Source organism: Mastomys coucha, unplaced genomic scaffold (assembly GCF_008632895.1).
Source record: "Mastomys coucha isolate ucsf_1 unplaced genomic scaffold, UCSF_Mcou_1 pScaffold20, whole genome shotgun sequence".
Taxonomy (NCBI): Eukaryota; Metazoa; Chordata; class Mammalia; order Rodentia; family Muridae; genus Mastomys; species Mastomys coucha.
In genome coordinates, this window is record NW_022196903.1 from 25,259,632 (window position 1) to 25,276,994 (window position 17,363).

General features: G+C 41.5%; 1 protein-coding gene across 2 annotated transcripts in view; it reads right to left on the reverse strand.

Moving 5' to 3' along the window:
* Positions 1 to 17,363, reverse strand: part of Ube2h (ubiquitin conjugating enzyme E2 H) — a 92,218-nt gene that overhangs the window by 29,994 nt on the left and 44,861 nt on the right. For both annotated transcript variants that reach the window (XM_031381413.1, XM_031381412.1), the window contains exons 2-3: positions 14,490 to 14,566; positions 13,285 to 13,359 (exon numbers count right to left, since the gene is read on the reverse strand). In XM_031381413.1, the coding sequence (XP_031237273.1) occupies positions 13,285 to 13,359; positions 14,490 to 14,566 (152 nt within the window). The remainder of the gene's footprint in view (positions 1 to 13,284; positions 13,360 to 14,489; positions 14,567 to 17,363) is intronic.

The window sequence follows — 17,363 nt, forward strand, 5'->3', positions numbered from 1 at the left end:
CTCCCAAGTACTAGGATTAAATCAAAGGCCCCACACACTCAAGGCAAGTATTCTACAACTGATCTACTCTACAGCCCACAAAACCTTCCAATGAATAAGAAACAGGACTGAAACACTGTTTTTTAACACAGAAGAATGGTTCTCTATGAATTACAGGAGCTCTGCCACTATTGATAATCCAAATGTGTTCCTTGAAGTTAGCATCCTGCTTCGTTAGAATTTGGAGTGAGCCTTACTGAAGCCAAAACTCCCTGTGCTGACTATGGGAGAGGCTTTTCTTTCACAACATGTTAGATTAGAAGGTAACTAATGTCATGGAGAAAAAAAGATAGGAAGGCTAGAGTAGAGGTTTCAATTTTCAGTTGTGGCCAGAAAAGGTACCTCGCCAAGTAGGAGTGGGAGCAGCCTTGGTACTCAAGAGAAAACCTAAGTAATACAGACAGTGGAGTGTGACTCGCACTGGAAGTTTGCATCATTCATCTTTTGAATGATTAGCAAAGACACAGCTGAAATGAAGGAATAGGGACAAATAGACCAGAAGAAGGGCAGAGAGAATGCTAGCTTTCAATAAGAGGAAAATGAAAAGCCCTGGAAACTAGTGTCTGAACATCATTTCTTGTTTTTAAACAAATGGTTAAAAAAAAAAAAAAAAGCTTGTTGAAAGACAGCTCAATTGGCTCCCAGCACTTTCATTATTTGAGAGATGATACAATGGTGTATCTTAAGCAAATTGAATAAACAGGAACCCTACATGGGATTTAAGACTCAGCATTCTGATACCATGGGGCACCTTAAAGGAGTAAGAATGGCACTGGTGAAGAGCTCAGACTATACAAAACTGTCAGGCAATGAGTAAAGTATGCCCTTCTTTGGCCTTGGCCTGCAGTACACTTGAAATCCAGAGTTTCAAATTTGGCCAGGTTGAACACAGTATATAATAGAACTAAAACCCAAAAGATTTAGAACCAGAATGCAGTCCCCCAATATGCTAAGAATTACAAGTATCAGAATTCTATGACAGAGGCCAGAAGCACATGTACAGAGCAAACTACTAACTGGGTGATGTTCCAGGCCCCACTTCTGTTACCAGATTCAGGCCTATGGGCCAGTCACTTCATTTCCCAGCATGTGTCTGTTTTTTCATCTGGGAAGATGATAAACAGCTGGATTGTATCATCTCTAAACTCCCATTCTTACTCTGTTTCTAGGTCCTTTGGATGCCAAAAATCTAGGATTTCTTAAGTATCTAGATCTCCAAGAACAGAGGACTTAAAAGGAAAGGGCCAGTGGTGACTTTGTAAGGCAGTGCTGCTAAACAGAATATCTGAGAACATATATAAGTACCATGTGCATCACCACCAGAGTCCCAACATCCACTGACTGTTCCAAAGTGGGCAGTATTAGCTGACAGCTTCGCCTTCAAGGACCAGGTACTATTACACCAACAGTACACGAGAAACCTTCCCAGGCCACAGAAGGTTCTTCCTAGTGCAGGCTTTTATTTAAAAGAAAATACAGTATTTTATACAATTCCATACATGTATATACTTTAGTCATATCTCTCCTATTTCCCACTTCCAACTCTATCTGGATCCCCCACACCTCCCTCCTATGACTATATTGGGAGGATATTAGCAGGCTAATATGGGAGAGGAGAATGTGAATATGAATGTGTGTGTTTCAGACATGTCCTATGTATCTCTGACTGAGCTGGAACTTGCCTTGCAATGATTCTCCTGCTTTCTAGGTACATAGATTACAGACATATGCCATGATGCATAGCTCAAATTGTTAAAACCAAACCAAACCAAACTCCAAAGCCAGTGAGTAAGAAGGAACACTGTCTCCTTACATTTGGTCTGGACAACCTGTGCGCAGTTTCTGGCACAGCCACTTATTCTGGACAAGGATGCCAACAATGAAACTTCTGGATGCGGAAGGGAGAAGACTGGGAAAGAACAAACCAGGAATTCAGAGAAGGAGCGTTCTCAGGACTGAGCATGTTTGCCCTGGCACGGCCTTCTTCCTTTTGGCAAGGCTAGGACCACACTAATGAATGTGTCTGCAACAAGACAATTTCCCGAATGCCTGTTTCCATTCCACCAGAAACTATTATGAAGATATTTTAAGAGGACATATTTTGAAAACAGCCTTTATGGGAACTCGGTAAGTAAGTCAAAGCAGCAAGTCCCAGAGACAGACATGGGGTGGGGGAGCATGGGGAGACTGAATTAGGGACCCCATGGACACAAGGAAATGATTCTATTCCCTGAACATATATGGCTTAACATTTTACTTGCTACCAGACATATTAATGATCTGTGGGTAAAGAAATATTCTGGGGTCAATTCTCTATCTGGAAATTTAACAGGTTTATCTTGACGTAATGAGAGGTTGAGGCTAAGAAAATAAGGCAATAGAAGAAATGCCAAAGGTAAAAGTGGAGCTCTGTCCAAAGGACAGAAAGAGCCAGGACTGAAGTGGCTGAGGTTTGATGTGGCTGATGGTATTTAATTGTAGTGTATGGATTCCTATGAGAAAATGCAAATAAAAACATTGTCATTTGTTAGGACACATATGCCCACACAAACCTTCTCAGAAAGTAGATGATTCAAAGCCAAGCATTTATTTTTTTAAAGCAGTTTTTAAAATATGTTCAGGGGCTGAGACTACAGCTTGGTGGTAGAGCTTATGCTTATTTAAGTATGAAGCCCTGGGTTCAATTCCCAAGGCCAGAAGAAAAACCTACACACAAGATGGAATGCTATCTTTCCTTGAAGAAGTATCTCAGAAACACACACACACACACAAAATTCTCAAGACAAAGTTTCTCTATCCTATGTAGCCCTAGCTATCTGGAACTCACTTTGAAGACCAAGGCTGGCCTCAAACTTAAGAGAGCCAGCTGCCTCTGGCTCCCAAGTGCTGAGATTAAAGGCGTGCACCACCACTGGCTGAATTTCAGGATAGAGTCATAGCTTCTATCTCAGTTCTTAACACTCAGGTAACCAGAGTCAGCTGAAGAAGGGTAATAGCCACATTTCAGCTGTGTGCACTGGCATACCATCTCAGACATTTATCTTACCCCAGACAGATGGGCCTGCACCAGAACAGAAGAAATCTTCAGAATGGGATGTCCCTACTCAGGAGACTGACTTGGCCTGTCTCTTTTCAGGTGAGGAACCAAGCAAGGAAGAGCTCACTCTCAAAATCCCGTGTCATTGAAAGTTCTGAATGGATCCTATGTGTTCAGGAGATCTAAACTCATCAAGGGGACCTCTTTTCTGAGGAATGGGCTAGATGGGTAAGAAACATTTACTTATAACTAAGAAATGATGAAGGGTTGTCCTTCAACAGCATGATTCTTCTATCAAACTAGTAGGTTACCAAAAGCTTTAGCCCATTCCCTAATATTTCATTTTTAACCACTTCCCCATCTCCACAACTTATCCTTCAGTGTCTTGGCCATTCATCTAGATACACTGAGAGATCTGGAAGGATTTTCAGAGCAGCAGTAAGGCAGAGAATTTCAGGTTTCTAACTTTTTCCCACCTTTTTTGTAAACAGGTCTCCCACTGTATACTTCTGGACAGCCTAGAACTTGCTATGTAATGTAGTCCAGGAGAGCACCTCAAACTCAGAAGAGATCTGCTTGCTGATGGCCCTAAATGCTGGGATTCTGAAGATGTGCACTACCACATCTGGCTCTAGCAATATTAACAAAGTCATAATTAAAAGCTGTTACTTTTGCCCAATGCAGTGAGCCTTAACAAGTCAATTTCTTTGTCTTTCTACTGCTATTCCTAAAACTAGATTAAATAATTTCACCAACACATCAGAGGAATGTCAGAAACAGGAAATGAGTTAATACAAGTAACTCGCATACTATAAGCACTCAGTAATGCTAGTTTTAGCCACTGGGAATGGTATTGTGTACTTGGATCCAGAAGCCAGGAGATAGTGCAAAGGCTGAATAATACAAGGAGCTTAAGCAAATTACCTCCCTCTCCTAATCTCTCCTTTCTTTTTTGAGATAAGGTCTCAGAATGAAGACCATGCTAGCCTCAAACTTACAACCCTCTTGCCCTACACCTCTGGAGGGCTGGTGTGACATGTTTGCCCTGTAATACCCAGCTAGGTAACTTCATGGTATTGTTCACAACTTGGAAATGAAACTCTCTAGCACACACAAATATCACTCTTAAAATATTTTATTAGCTTGTTTATGTATATGTTTATGGGTGCTCAAGTAGGCTAAAAGGGGGCTTTGGCATGCCCTGATGCTAGAGATACAAGCAGTTGTGAGCTGTCCAACATGGGTATGAGTTACCAAACTCTAGTCTTTGGCAAGAACAAGCTCATAACCACTAACAATAATGACTCACCAGGCAAAATGAGCCTACTGCAGCAGTAGTGGCAAGTCTGTTATGGGAGTAACCACAACTCCATTCTGACTGAATTCCAGGTCTGCTCCACAGGAAGAACTCATGGCAGGTATTGGAAACCCATCCAAAAGCCTTTTGCCGAGAAAATCATAGACCATAGTCAAGAAGCTACTGCCACTGCTGTTTTGCTAAGTGGTCAGGATATGCCTGTCAAATTGCCTTCTAAATAACTATGTTTGTGCCCACAGATGAGTGTTGCTGTTAGACTTATTCTGAGAAAGTTCTTTTTTGCAATGGTCAAAGTGACTTATCACACAGGGTATTTATACCACTCCTCCAAAGCTCAGGAAACAAAGACAACAGGCAGAAGCTGTAAGAGGCAGAGCAAAGGGGTGAGTGTGACAGGCACCACGAGGCATGGCTATCACAAGTCTGAAGTCACTGCATAAGATCACTACAAGACTGGCCCATCACACTGCCTTGTAACAGAGAGGGGTCCACAGAGCATTACTCATCTCTGAAGATTTACACACAGTCAGTCGTCAGCATGGGATAGAGACACAGTCTTCAGTGGTATAGCTACTAGCAAGGTGTCCAAGCTCCTGTAAACAACCTTAATGAAATTCACTGGGCCTCTCTCTCTCAGACACAGACACCTCACACAGACAGACAGACACAGAGACAGACACACAGACACACACACACACACACACAAACACATGAAAAACAGCTGGGAATGGAAGGGAGAAAGGGAATTAGGAGGAGGAGTAGGGTAGGGGTAACAGGTGATACAATAGGAATATATTACATATATATATGAAAATGTTATAATACCTACTATGCCTAACTAATATATATAAACAAAAACATCTTTTTAAAAAATGTGGAAAAGGCACTGTTCAAGACAGAATTCAAACTGGCATTTTTAAGTCATCATCAAGAAGTAAATGGCTAAGTCCTGTATTCAGTAGCACACAGAGGCCAATCTTGAGAAGAGGGAGAAAAGGTACTGTATTGTTCTTACTCTAGTGAGCAGGGAGATGAACTCATATGAGATGGGGCCCTGACACCAGGCTCATTAATAAATGGCTTTTCTCTGTGCTAACTTGGTACTCAGTTCTGTCTGCACAACTCCTCTTCATTATCATCATAAAGATCATACCCCTAACCTCTCAGCCTTTTATGTTCCTCCTCAATGACTGTTCCCTCCTCTCATTCCACTCCATATGCTCAGGACACACCAAGAACTGTCATGTCTACAAACAGCTATGCCTCTGAGGTCACAAATCCAGACATTTCCTCTCCCACCAGTCTCTTGTCCTTACCAAGGATCTTCTAAAATTCCCCCTCTTCCTACCTGCCAGCCTTTATTCAACTTCAGACTGAAGAGCTAACACGAATATCACTCTATAGCCTTCCTCTGTAAATCCCATGCCCTTCCTTCCCACAGAAAGTGTTGCTGGTAGCCAGGTGGCCCTCTGCATCCCCTCCATGGAGCTATTCCAGCGCCACTGCCACTCCTAACTGACACCCACACAGTCTATGACTGACACATCCTTCCACGTACTTCAGTTGTCTCTGGACTACTGTAAGTAATACAATGCATACACTGTGATTAGTTGCACTATTTTAAATCAGGGAATGCCGTACACATTCCAAATTGATGAGATAGCTTTTAAACAGTTTTTGGTACATAAGTGAGCGTAATTAGTGGATGCAGAATCCTTGGACTTAGAGGATAAATTGTACTTGGACATTAGGGTGACACTAAGAAGAAATACGTTCATTCTAATATTCTTCAAAGCAACAGACCCTGAATATTTGCTGGGCATGAGGGTTGTTAGCAAAACAGAGCCTTTGTAGAGTTTGTCTACTCAATTTTTTAAAAAAAGATTTATTTGATTTCGAGGCCAGCCTGGTCTACAGAGTGAGTTCCAGGACAGCCAGGGCTATACAGAGAAACCCTGTCTGGAAAAAAAACAAAACAGAACAAAACAAAAAACCAAAAAAAAAAAAAAAAAAAAAAAATTTTTTTTTTTTTTATTTTATTTATAGCTGTACAGATGGCTGTGAGCTATCATGTGTGTGGCTGCTAGGAATTGAACTCAGGACCTATGCCAGCCCCGCTAGCTCCGGTGTAATTCACTGTAGCTGTCTTCAGACGCACCAGAAGAGGGCGCCAGGTTGTGAGCCACCATGTGGTTGCTGGGATTCAAACTCAGGACCTTTGGAAGAGCAGTCAGTGCTCTCACCCAATGAGCCATTTCGACAGCCCCTATTTACTCAGTTTTTATTTTATTTTTTCAAAAGATTTATTTTATGTATGTGAATACACTATAACTGTTTTCAGACACACCAGAAGAAGGCATCAGATCCCATTACAGATGGTTGTGAGCCACCACGTGGTTGCTGGGAATTGAACTCAGGACCTCTGAAAGAGCAGTCAATGCTCTTAACCACTGAGCCATCTCTCCAGCCCCTAAGTTTTATTTTTTAAAAAATATAGCAACTTGTCACAATGTGCTCAACAGCTCTGTGTGGACCCTCTGCCACTTAAAATCTTCCTCTTCTCCTCTCTGCAGTAGCTCCCCATTCTCCAGTGGCTTTTCCTTCTGTTTTATCCCATCCTGCAAATCTTCCATTCTCTCCTCTAGATTCCATTCAACAGTCTGTTTTCATTGAAAGGGTATACAATCAGCAGACCCTCTCATTTTTCGTCCTGTTGTTGTTGTTGTTGTTGTTGTTGTTGTTGTTGTTTTGGTTTGGTTTTTCTAGGCACGGTTTCTCTGTGCAGCCCTGGCTATCCTGGAACTCACTCTGTAGACCAGGCTGGCCTCAAACTCAGAAATCCACCTGCCTTTGCCTCCCAAGAGCTGGGATTAAAGGTGTGCGCCACCACCACCTGGCCTTATATATTATTTCTAACATCTTCAGCTAACATCCTAGCCTTATATATAAAATTTCTAACATCTTCAGCATATACTCTCTCCCTTCTTTTACCCCTTCATTCCTTGAAGGCATGGCTCCTACTTGACTCTACTATTTCATGTTTTTCTTTCCTAAGCAAATCCCTCAAGAGAACAAGTTAAGAACCTTTCAGAATATCCCATTTAAAAAACAAAACAAAACACCCAACAGGCTGCACTTGATGGTACCTGCCTTAATCCCAGCAGTGAGGAGAGAGAAGTAGGCAGATCTCTTAATGCAATGCCAGTCTGGTCTACAGATCAAGTTTAGGACAGCTAGTGACATACAATGAGACCTGTTTTATGGCTGGGGATGTGTTGTATTTTCAGTTCTAACACCTTTCATCCTATACCTCTAACCATTTGGAAAGTAGAGGAAGGCGTTCTCTTTGAGTTCAAGACCCTGTCTCAAAACCAAACCAAAATAAAACAAAGCCCAAATCTTCTCTTTTGATGGATTTTGTTTTAGTTTTGTGAGACAGAATTTCATATAACCCAAGCTGGCCTTGAACTCACTAGGCGACTGAAGATGACGACCTTGGAACTCTGATCCTCCTGCCTTCACCTCCTGAGCTAGGACTACAGTATCTGACCCCAAGTCAGGTGTTTGCTGGTGTCTCAACCCCAGTATCCTTGTCCACACAGGATCGTTCTCACAGCAGCTGGAATAACTGCTTTTACCAGAAGCTCTTTCTTCTCAACAGAAGTGTCATCCTGAACACCCCAAATCCAGCCTTTAAATGATCTTTCCGTTACATTTAAGATGACTTATGGGCTACGAGCCTTGCCTGCACGGCACTCTCTGACCACCCCTGCCTATGTGGGCCCTGATTGAAGATCAGAGTTGTGTTTTTCTTCAGTTTAGATGTACTTGGTTAAAGAGGCTTAGAATTAATTTTTTAATATCTGATCCAAAGTAACTATCTTATTCCATCAATTCTTTGCATAAAGTGACTAGTTATTTTAGATTCTGCCAGGAGCACATGCATCTTGCTCACTTCTGTATTCCCAGCACTTGGAGTCATACCAGGAGAGCAGGGATCTGATGGACGTAATGAAATGAGCTGCCACACATATTTTAATACACACTGAGACAGTTCATTTTCAGAGCACCTGTGACAAGGGAATATTTCCAACTTCTTTAAAATGTTCCTTAAAATTTTCTTATTACACTTCTCTACTGAAATTCAAAATGCAGATATTTGATGTAGGAATTTAATCCAAGTCTAAGGTCATGAAAGTCTAGAAGGACATACCTGATCTAAATGGAATTTTGCTTCCTTAGCTCAGACATTCACTTATTTGTGTAAATATTGTGGCGGCACAAGTGAGCCTTTGTTAAGTAACACCTCATGACCGACAGGCTCTTCCCTATCCTCAAACTTCAGTGTTCACCTCAGTGAGGGACATTAGTCCTGGGAGAGTGACTACAGACTGTTTCTGTAGAACATGTGAAATTTAACCAAGTATCTTTCTACAGTTAGTCATACTGTGTTATAAAACTTCAATCTCCAGTGAGGTAACATCTGACCATAATGAGTAAAACACTGAAATGTATTGCCCTTACTCTCTGGCACAAGCATAAAAATATGGCACACAGATTACCATAGTAGCTTCCAACTAAGAATGAATCAGATTAGGAAATTTAAAAGGGATTTTGACTAGTTAGATAACCTAAACTGTCCTACTTAGTTGACAGCCTAATCTAATGTAAAGATCTGAGCTATGGCTCAGTACAGTTCACTATATAGTCAATGAGTACCTTAAACTCCTGATCCCCTGCTTCTGCTGCCAAGTATTAGGACTACAAGTGTAGTCTGGTCTGGTTTGCCTTTTTAAAAAAAAATTTTGGTGTTTGGTCTACATGGATGTGTTTGTGAGGGTGTCAGATTAATTGGAACCTGAATTACAGACAGTTGTGAGTTGCTATATGGGTGCTGGTAATTGAATCGGGGTCCTCTGGAAGAGCAGCCAGTGCTCTTAACTGCTGAGCCATCTCTACACACACACACACGTTTTTTTAAATTTTTGAAGTTAAAAAAAATATTTTTAAGGATATATATATATATATATATATATATATATTTTTTTTTTTGGTTTTTTCGAGACAGGGTTTCTCTGTGTAGCCCTGGCTGTCCTGGAACTCACTCTGTAGACCAGGCTGGCTTCGAACTCAGAAATCCACCTGCCTCTTCCTCCCAAGTGCTGGGATTAAAGGCATGTGCCACCAAGCAATATACATACTACTAAGCTGGCTACAAACAAAATTTCAAGCACACACTGTAGCTCGACCACATTGTTCATTATTTTAAATTTTTTATTTTTTATTTATTTTTTATTTTTTATTATTTTTTTTTATTTTTCAAGACAGGGTTTCTCTGTGTAGCCCTGGCTGTCCTGAAAGTCACTCTGTAGACCAGGCTGGCCTCAAACTCAGAAATCCGCCTGCCTCTGCCTCCCAAGTGCTGGGATTAAAGGTGTGTGCCACCACCACCCGGCCATTATTTTAAATTTTTACTCTTTTTGCTACACATAAAACATTTGTTGTTTGTATATAGGTACTTACTATATACCTCTGGCTGGCCTGAAACTAGATATGAAGAACAGGCTGAAATTGGACTAACAGAAACAGAGGTCCACCTGCCTCTTGTTTCTGGAGTGCTGTGCTACTCTGCCCAGACACACACACACACAGCATTCTATATACTTTATATAATACATAAACTATCGTTTGGTTTGAGTGCATGGTATTGCATTTTTACACATGTTCTCAGTGGTGGGGCAGCTACTGCAGGTGTTCCTTGCTCCTAACAGCTAAACACATGTTGCAGCTAACAAATGGAATCTGGAGAAGTGGGCATGAGAACTTATGGAACAACCTCTCAGATTAAAACAGCACTGAGAATCCAAATAGTTCCCAAGTTCCCATTTGTATCCTCACATCTCCAAAGATCTGTAAAGATAATACCTTTTTAAAAATAAAAACTCTTCTTTACACTCTCTGCTACAAAGGCATTGTCTCGACATCGTCTAAAGAATATTTGGTACTTTACGTCCATCAAGTCTTACTAGCCCTCCTAATGTCCAGGCCATACATGTTTGAGCACTTCATGAACAGTTAACAAGCACATAATTCACTTAATTCTAGCAGGGTCCTCTGTAGTTCAGGCCAGCCAGCTTTGATTCCTGACTGTCCTGCCTCCACCTGCTCAAGTGCTGATACTACAGGTATGCACCACTAAGCCTATTAAAAAATAGATTTATGTGACTGAGGTAATGTCTTGCCATGTTGCAGGGCTGATTTACAAATCCTGGCTCAAAGCTATCCTCCTGCCTCAACTACCTGATTACTGGTACTAAAGAGGCATGAACCACCAGGTCCAAATTCCTTTCTATTTTTTAAAGAGATAGGGTCAACAGGTTGTCCAATGGCCCCAAATTTGTTGGTTCAAGCAACCTTCCTACTGAGTAGCTGCAACTAAACAGATGAGTGCCATAGCTCCTGGCCAGTGTCATATTTTCCAGAGGCAACAACAGACAGGATGAATGTCATTTTATGGAAAATTAAAATCAAACCCAAAACTTCCTGATAACCAGTGGTAACTTGTTACTCACGGATGCCTAACTATATCTAACTATATATGGTCACTAACAACCAGCAGCACTGCTAACACACACGGCAAGTAACATCTCTGTTGTGCACAGTGCAGATGTCTTTAATTCCAATCTTGGAGCTCACTGGCCAAGCAATCTAGCCCAAATATGAGACTCTGTCTCAAAGATCAAGTAGATAGTTCCTAAAGAACACCACCTGAGCCAGGCGGTGGTGGCACATGCCTTTAATCCCAGCACTTGGGAGGCAGAGACAAGTGGATTTATGAGTTCAAGGCCTGCCTGGTCTATGAGTGAGTTCCAGGACAGCCAGGACTACACAGAGAAACCCTGTCTCGAAAAACCAAAAAAAAAAAAAAAAAAAAAAAAGAACACCACCTGAATTTGACATCTGGCCTCCACACACAAACATGGACACACATGCTACATGGACATATACCAAACATTAACTCACACACACATACCAATTCTATATCAATATTTTTAAAATTCAAGCTGGGGGTGATGGCATACATACAAGATCAGAAGGCTAAGGCAAAGGACAAACTGAAGGACTACCTGGAGGGTGGGGGAGAGAGAGACAGAGACAGAGAGAGATAGACACATACAGATACAGATACAGAGAATGAGAATAAAAGATATTTAATCTATACTTACATTTATTTATTTAAAGGGCTGAGGGCTGGTCTCAGGGCCTCATACATTCTAGGCAAGCACTCTGTCACCAAGCTACAATCTCCCAATTCCATATCTTAGTATCTATGAGCTCAAATTAAACTCAACAACATTATATACATGCCTGAAACTATGGGAAAAAGATTTTAAAAGAACACGGAGTCAAGATTATCTAATTTTCTTTCCCTTCTGTTTAATTCTATGTCTATACTCAAAAAATAAACCTTGCCCTTTTAAAATGAGCTACTGCCTCTCAAAATGTTTAAAGTACATCCTAATTGTATTGCACTGCTGATGAGCTGAAAATGGATCATGTCACAAACTGATTGAAACTCTGACGCAATCCTCCTCTGAAGGAAAGGACAGCTAGTATACAAATTTTAATTAAATCAACTTTTGTAAGGGAAGATGATACTCATACGTAGAGCATCAAATTCTGAAAAGGGTACAGAAAGGCAAAGTAAAACTTACGTTAAATTAACTTGGGAATTTGTGTCACTAGTTAGAGATAAGCAGTATTTTATGTTTATGTATTTTAGGGGGAAGGATGCATGCAGTAGCTCAGTGGTGGAGATGCCTGCCTGGATTAGCCAGGCTCCAAGTCTGATCCCAGCAGTGGAGTGGAACACAGTCTTTTAGGATAAATTTCATAAAGCTTCAGTGAAATGTGCCCTTTGCCTGGGACTGTGGGTTAAAGCTTGAGGAAGAGCTCTATTTCTATAGCACAGGCTGCAGTCCCACAGTTGACTCTTGGCTTCCACAAGCCCCGCTGCCTGCTGTTAAACAGCACTGTAAGGTAAGAAACTACACTTGGAATGCCAATTTTCTGACTTTAAATAGCTATATATGATACATAAGTGAATGTTTATATTTGAATATTTTTCAATAGAAACACTGAAGTTAAGACTGAAGTTAAGAGCCACAGGAATAAACCAGGTGTGGAAAAGCACAGAAGAGCCCTGTGAAGAGAGAGCTCTTCTTTCCAAGGAAGCTGTGGGAAGCCTCTGATCCTCAGCCACAGTGGTCTATGGTCCAGTGTGCTTAGAAACTGTGCCAGACTCAACCCCTCACAGCCATCCTGCTACCATCCCTGGCTCTACAGCTTGCAGGATCTTACGGCACTGAAGTAATTTCTCCTGGGTGCCTGCAGGTTTAGAAAACCTAGAACAGCCTTAGGAATTCCCCATGTTAAAGAATTACAGATGTTCTTTAGTCTACAGGAAGTAAAGTGGTTTGATACTGGTACAAGCTGCTGCTTCTAACAGGACCCAGTTCTGGGATCACCCTTAACACACTCCATCACTCTAACACACTATTTGCACTACACTGAAATGTGGAAGGCTGGAATGAAAGCAAACTTAGGATGTTTCTGTCTGTTTTGCTAGAGTAGGGGCTAGTCTAAACTGCAGGAGACGAGGCATCAGTTCTAAAGATGGTGAAGACAGCTCACAGCTGTAGACCCATGAATTTTCATGCCCTTGTGCAGTGTGCAGACATATATAGACAGACAACACATCCATATAAGTCTTTTTTAAAAAAGGCCAAGAAAGGAAAAGTTCAGTTCAGTAAAAATTTCTGGACAATCACCTCTCATAAAATATACTACTTTTATTTTCCTCTTAGATTTCAGAATTGCCACCACATACCTATAGATGGAGACTTGAAAGGGTATTTATCAGGTAGGTCCACTCGAACTTTCCACACCCCACCTTCATATGGTGCTGTAACAGAAATAAAGCGTGTTATCCATTAGAACTGTATCTCTAAGTCAGCAAGTAAACCCAAGAGTAAATGAATACCAAATCCCTCTCCCTCCTGAAAAGGGCCTCAAACCAATTCCAAAAGAGCCAGGAACTAGCTGAACAACTTTCGATGTGATCCTAGCACTTAGGAAGATAAGGCAGGAGGATTGCTGTGGATTCCAGGCTAGCCTGGGTCACAAAGGGAAAACCATCCAAGACCAGCTACAAGCAGCAGAGAAGGGGCTCCATCTCAGATTAATGTGTTTTCTCGACACCACACCCTCACAGGAACAATCATCTTGTTCTGATTAGAATCTCTCCTCATTTATTTATGAGACAGAGGCATGAGGACCCAAAGTTCAGGGGCCCCTGACCTAGGGTAATTTCAAGCCAGCTTGAACTAGTGAGGCCCTGTAACTCACTAAAGGGACTGAAGTGATGACTCAGTAGTTAAGCACATTTGTGATTCTTGCAGAGGAGCCAGATTAAACTTTCAGTACCCACATTGTAGCTTGCAACAACTGTAACTCCAATCCTAGAGGCTCTGACCCCTCTTCTTACCTCTAAATGGCACCAAGCACACATACACAAAATACTCATAACATTAAAAAAAAAGTTATTTTAAAACCTTAAAAAGTAAGAGGAGGTGGGGGCGGGGAGAGACAAGGGAAAGTAAAACTAAGTCAGTGGTGGAGCTGTGGCAGGTCACTTACCTAGCATGTACAAAGCCTGAGGTCAATCACCAATACCAGAAAAAACACCATATATTTTCCTTCAAAATACCCAGAGTTAAGCCAATATTCACTCTTTCTTACTCAATCCTATTGAATACTAGTCATTTGTTTGTAAAGAGATAGTCATGTTCCTTTTTCTGCTACCTTAGCCAATCCCCCAAACAAAAACGGAACAAGAAAATACACTTCCCAAGAAACACCTATGGGACCATCCATAATAGAACCCAGAACTTGTGCAAAAGGTAAGTGCATGAATGACAAAGATCTCTTCGCTCACTGGTTCTAGTATTTAGTTAAAACTTACTTTCCAAAGCCATGTGCCTGTAGTCTAGCAAAGATAATGAAAAAAGAACACATACCCACACGTGTACTTACTTCCTTGTGGTCCATAAAACTTGACAACAAATTCATTGAGTCCTCCTAGGATTGTAACCTCATGTTTGCTTTCAATGCTGAGGTAGAAAGTAAAGGAAATTACACAGGATTACAGCACATGAAAGAAATACAGGTGGTATCCAAGACATGACAGTCTGCCAGTGCTACCAAACTGGATATAGTTACTGGTAAAACATAAAACATATTGAACAACTCTAGTAGTTTTAGAGACAATTTATACCCCTTACCAAAAGAATGTGGATAAACTTTGGATTCAGAGAAATTAGCAATATAAATTTATTCTCTGGGTGAATAGGAAAATATCACTTCATGGGACTGTGTCAAGTTTAAAGAGAGAAAATGGAACTAAGCTATGGCATTTGTTTTCACTCAGTCTTTTGCTCTTTAGCTGGGTCTTCAGGTTTAGGTGTGGATCAGGACTCTAATCCTGATTGGCAACATTTCTGGCTCTCCTCAAACACCTGCGTAGCTTTGAGACATCTTGAGAAGTCTTTCATAGTACTAAGATTCAGGGCTGGAGAAACATCTCATTCTGTAAGGTGCCTGCTGTACAAGCCTGAAGATCTGAGTCTGATCCCCAGAATGTACATCAAAAGCTAGGCACAATGCTATGAAGTTGCAATCCCAACAAACACCACAGAAGCAAAGACAGGCAGATCCCAAGTGCTCTATGGCAAGCCAGCGTAACAAGTAAGCTTTAGGTCCTTAGTGAGAATCTCTGCCTCAAAAAAACAAGGTAGGCCAGGCACGATGGCATATGCCTTCAATGCCAGCAGGCAGGAGGCAGAGGCAGTGGATCTCTGAGTGTTTCAAAGCTAACATGTTCTACAGTCAGGGCTACATAGTAAGAACTTGTTAGAAACAAAGATGCTCCCCAAAACAAAGTAGACAGCTCCTAAGGCAACACCTAAGGTTGCTCTCTGGCCTCCATGTCCACAAACACATTTAAATGCACATATGTACACGTACAGAACTCTGGCCTTCCCTTCACACATAAGAATGCACATGTAAGCTGGGCAGTGGTGGCACACACCTTTAATCCCAACACTTGGGAGGCAGAGAGAGGCAGGTGGATTTCTAAGTTAGAGGCCAGCCTGATCTACAGAGTGAGTTCTATCTAGGACAGCCAGGGCTATACAGAGAAAAAGGAATGCATGTATACATGTATGGACATGTGGTCCCCGTCTCCCCCCTCCATACTGTGAAGCTGGTAAAGAAAATATGAAGCATATGGCAAGGGTAGGGAAGGGGTCTTGGGAGGCTGAGGACCTGAGTTCTAGGGTAGTCTTGGCTAGACTCTGGTTCAGAGTCAGTGCAGAATTATAGAACTAGACAACACAGGAAAGGACAGAAAAGTCATGAGTGGGGGTATATAGTCCAGTGACAGAACATGTGTTCAGCATGCACAAGAACTTGTGTTCAATTTCCAGCATTATCCCTCAAAGTTAATCTGAAAAAAAAAAAAAGATGTTATTAGAAAAGTGAGGAGGAAGATACCTCACCAAAGAAAAAGGTCCAAACAGTTAAGTCAAAAAAGAAAACAGGGAGACTAGAGACATGGCTCCATGGTTAAGGACACACTGCTCTTGCAAATGGTCCAAAGCACTCCCAGTACTGCTCACTGCTCACAAAGGCCTGAAACTCCAGCTCCAGGGGATTTGATCTGATGCCTACTGGCCTCCTCAGGCATTATAATCACATACCCTCCCCCCATACACACACAATTAAAAATTTTAAAAGAAACTAAAATGAAAAAATATATAAAGGGTCTGACATATTTAAGAACTTTTAAAATGATATTTCTGTGCTACGAAGCGACAAAGATGAAAAAGCAACAGCAGTGTTGCATGGCGCAGACTCCCACGTGGACAAGTCTACTGCCACCATCCAAACCTAGAATAAAACTTACTACTATTCAAATCTTACATGCAACAAGTTTTTTGTTTTTCTTTCTTTATTTGAGACAAGGTCTCAACTCTGTAGCCCTGGCTCTCCTGGGACTCTATATGGTGTAGACCAGGCTGGCCTTGAATTCAGAGACCCTCTTGCAGCTGCCTCCCTAGTGCTCGGACTAAAGGCACCACACACAGCTTTGCTTGTCTTTTAAAGCCAGTCCCTACTGATAAGAGTGGGATCTGATTTCATTCTCTTCTGGAAACTGACCTGCAGGAGAGATGGAGCACTGGCTGCTCTCTCTTCTAGGGGGAACACAGGCTCAATGCTCAGTGCTCACAAGCATCTATAACTCCAGTTCCAGGGGATCTGGCTTTCCCTTCCAGCCTCTTTGGGCACCACATCCATACATACAAAACACCCATACATCTAGAGAAAGAAAACTGATGGCCTCAATCTGCACACATGCATGTTCTATGTAGTTAGAGTCCCTGCTAAATACATGCCAACAGGTGTTTATAGCTATGTTCACCAAAGCTCCTATCTATAGCCTCCCCACCTCAGAAGGAATCTTAAATATTTACAACTGTGACTTATACTTGTGGGTGTCAACTAAAGACATCTTTTCTGTTGTATGTCAAAAGGCTACAATAAAACAGCAAACCATTTTCATTAAAACGTGAACCATTTAATCTGCCTGCATCTAATTGACAAAGATTCTCTTTCCTAAATCATGTTAAGATTAGGTCAAAGCTCCTCTGCCTTTAGAATAATCCACATGCCAGATCCAACAGGTCTCTAATTACATGCTGAAACTTCAGCAGAGTCCATTTTGTATTAGAATCTAAAGACCAATGGAATTAAAACTGTAAAAAATACAAATTTGTGCCGGGCGGTGGTGGCGCACGCCTTTAATCCCAGCACTTGGGAGGAAGAGGCAGGCCGATTTCTGAGTTCGAG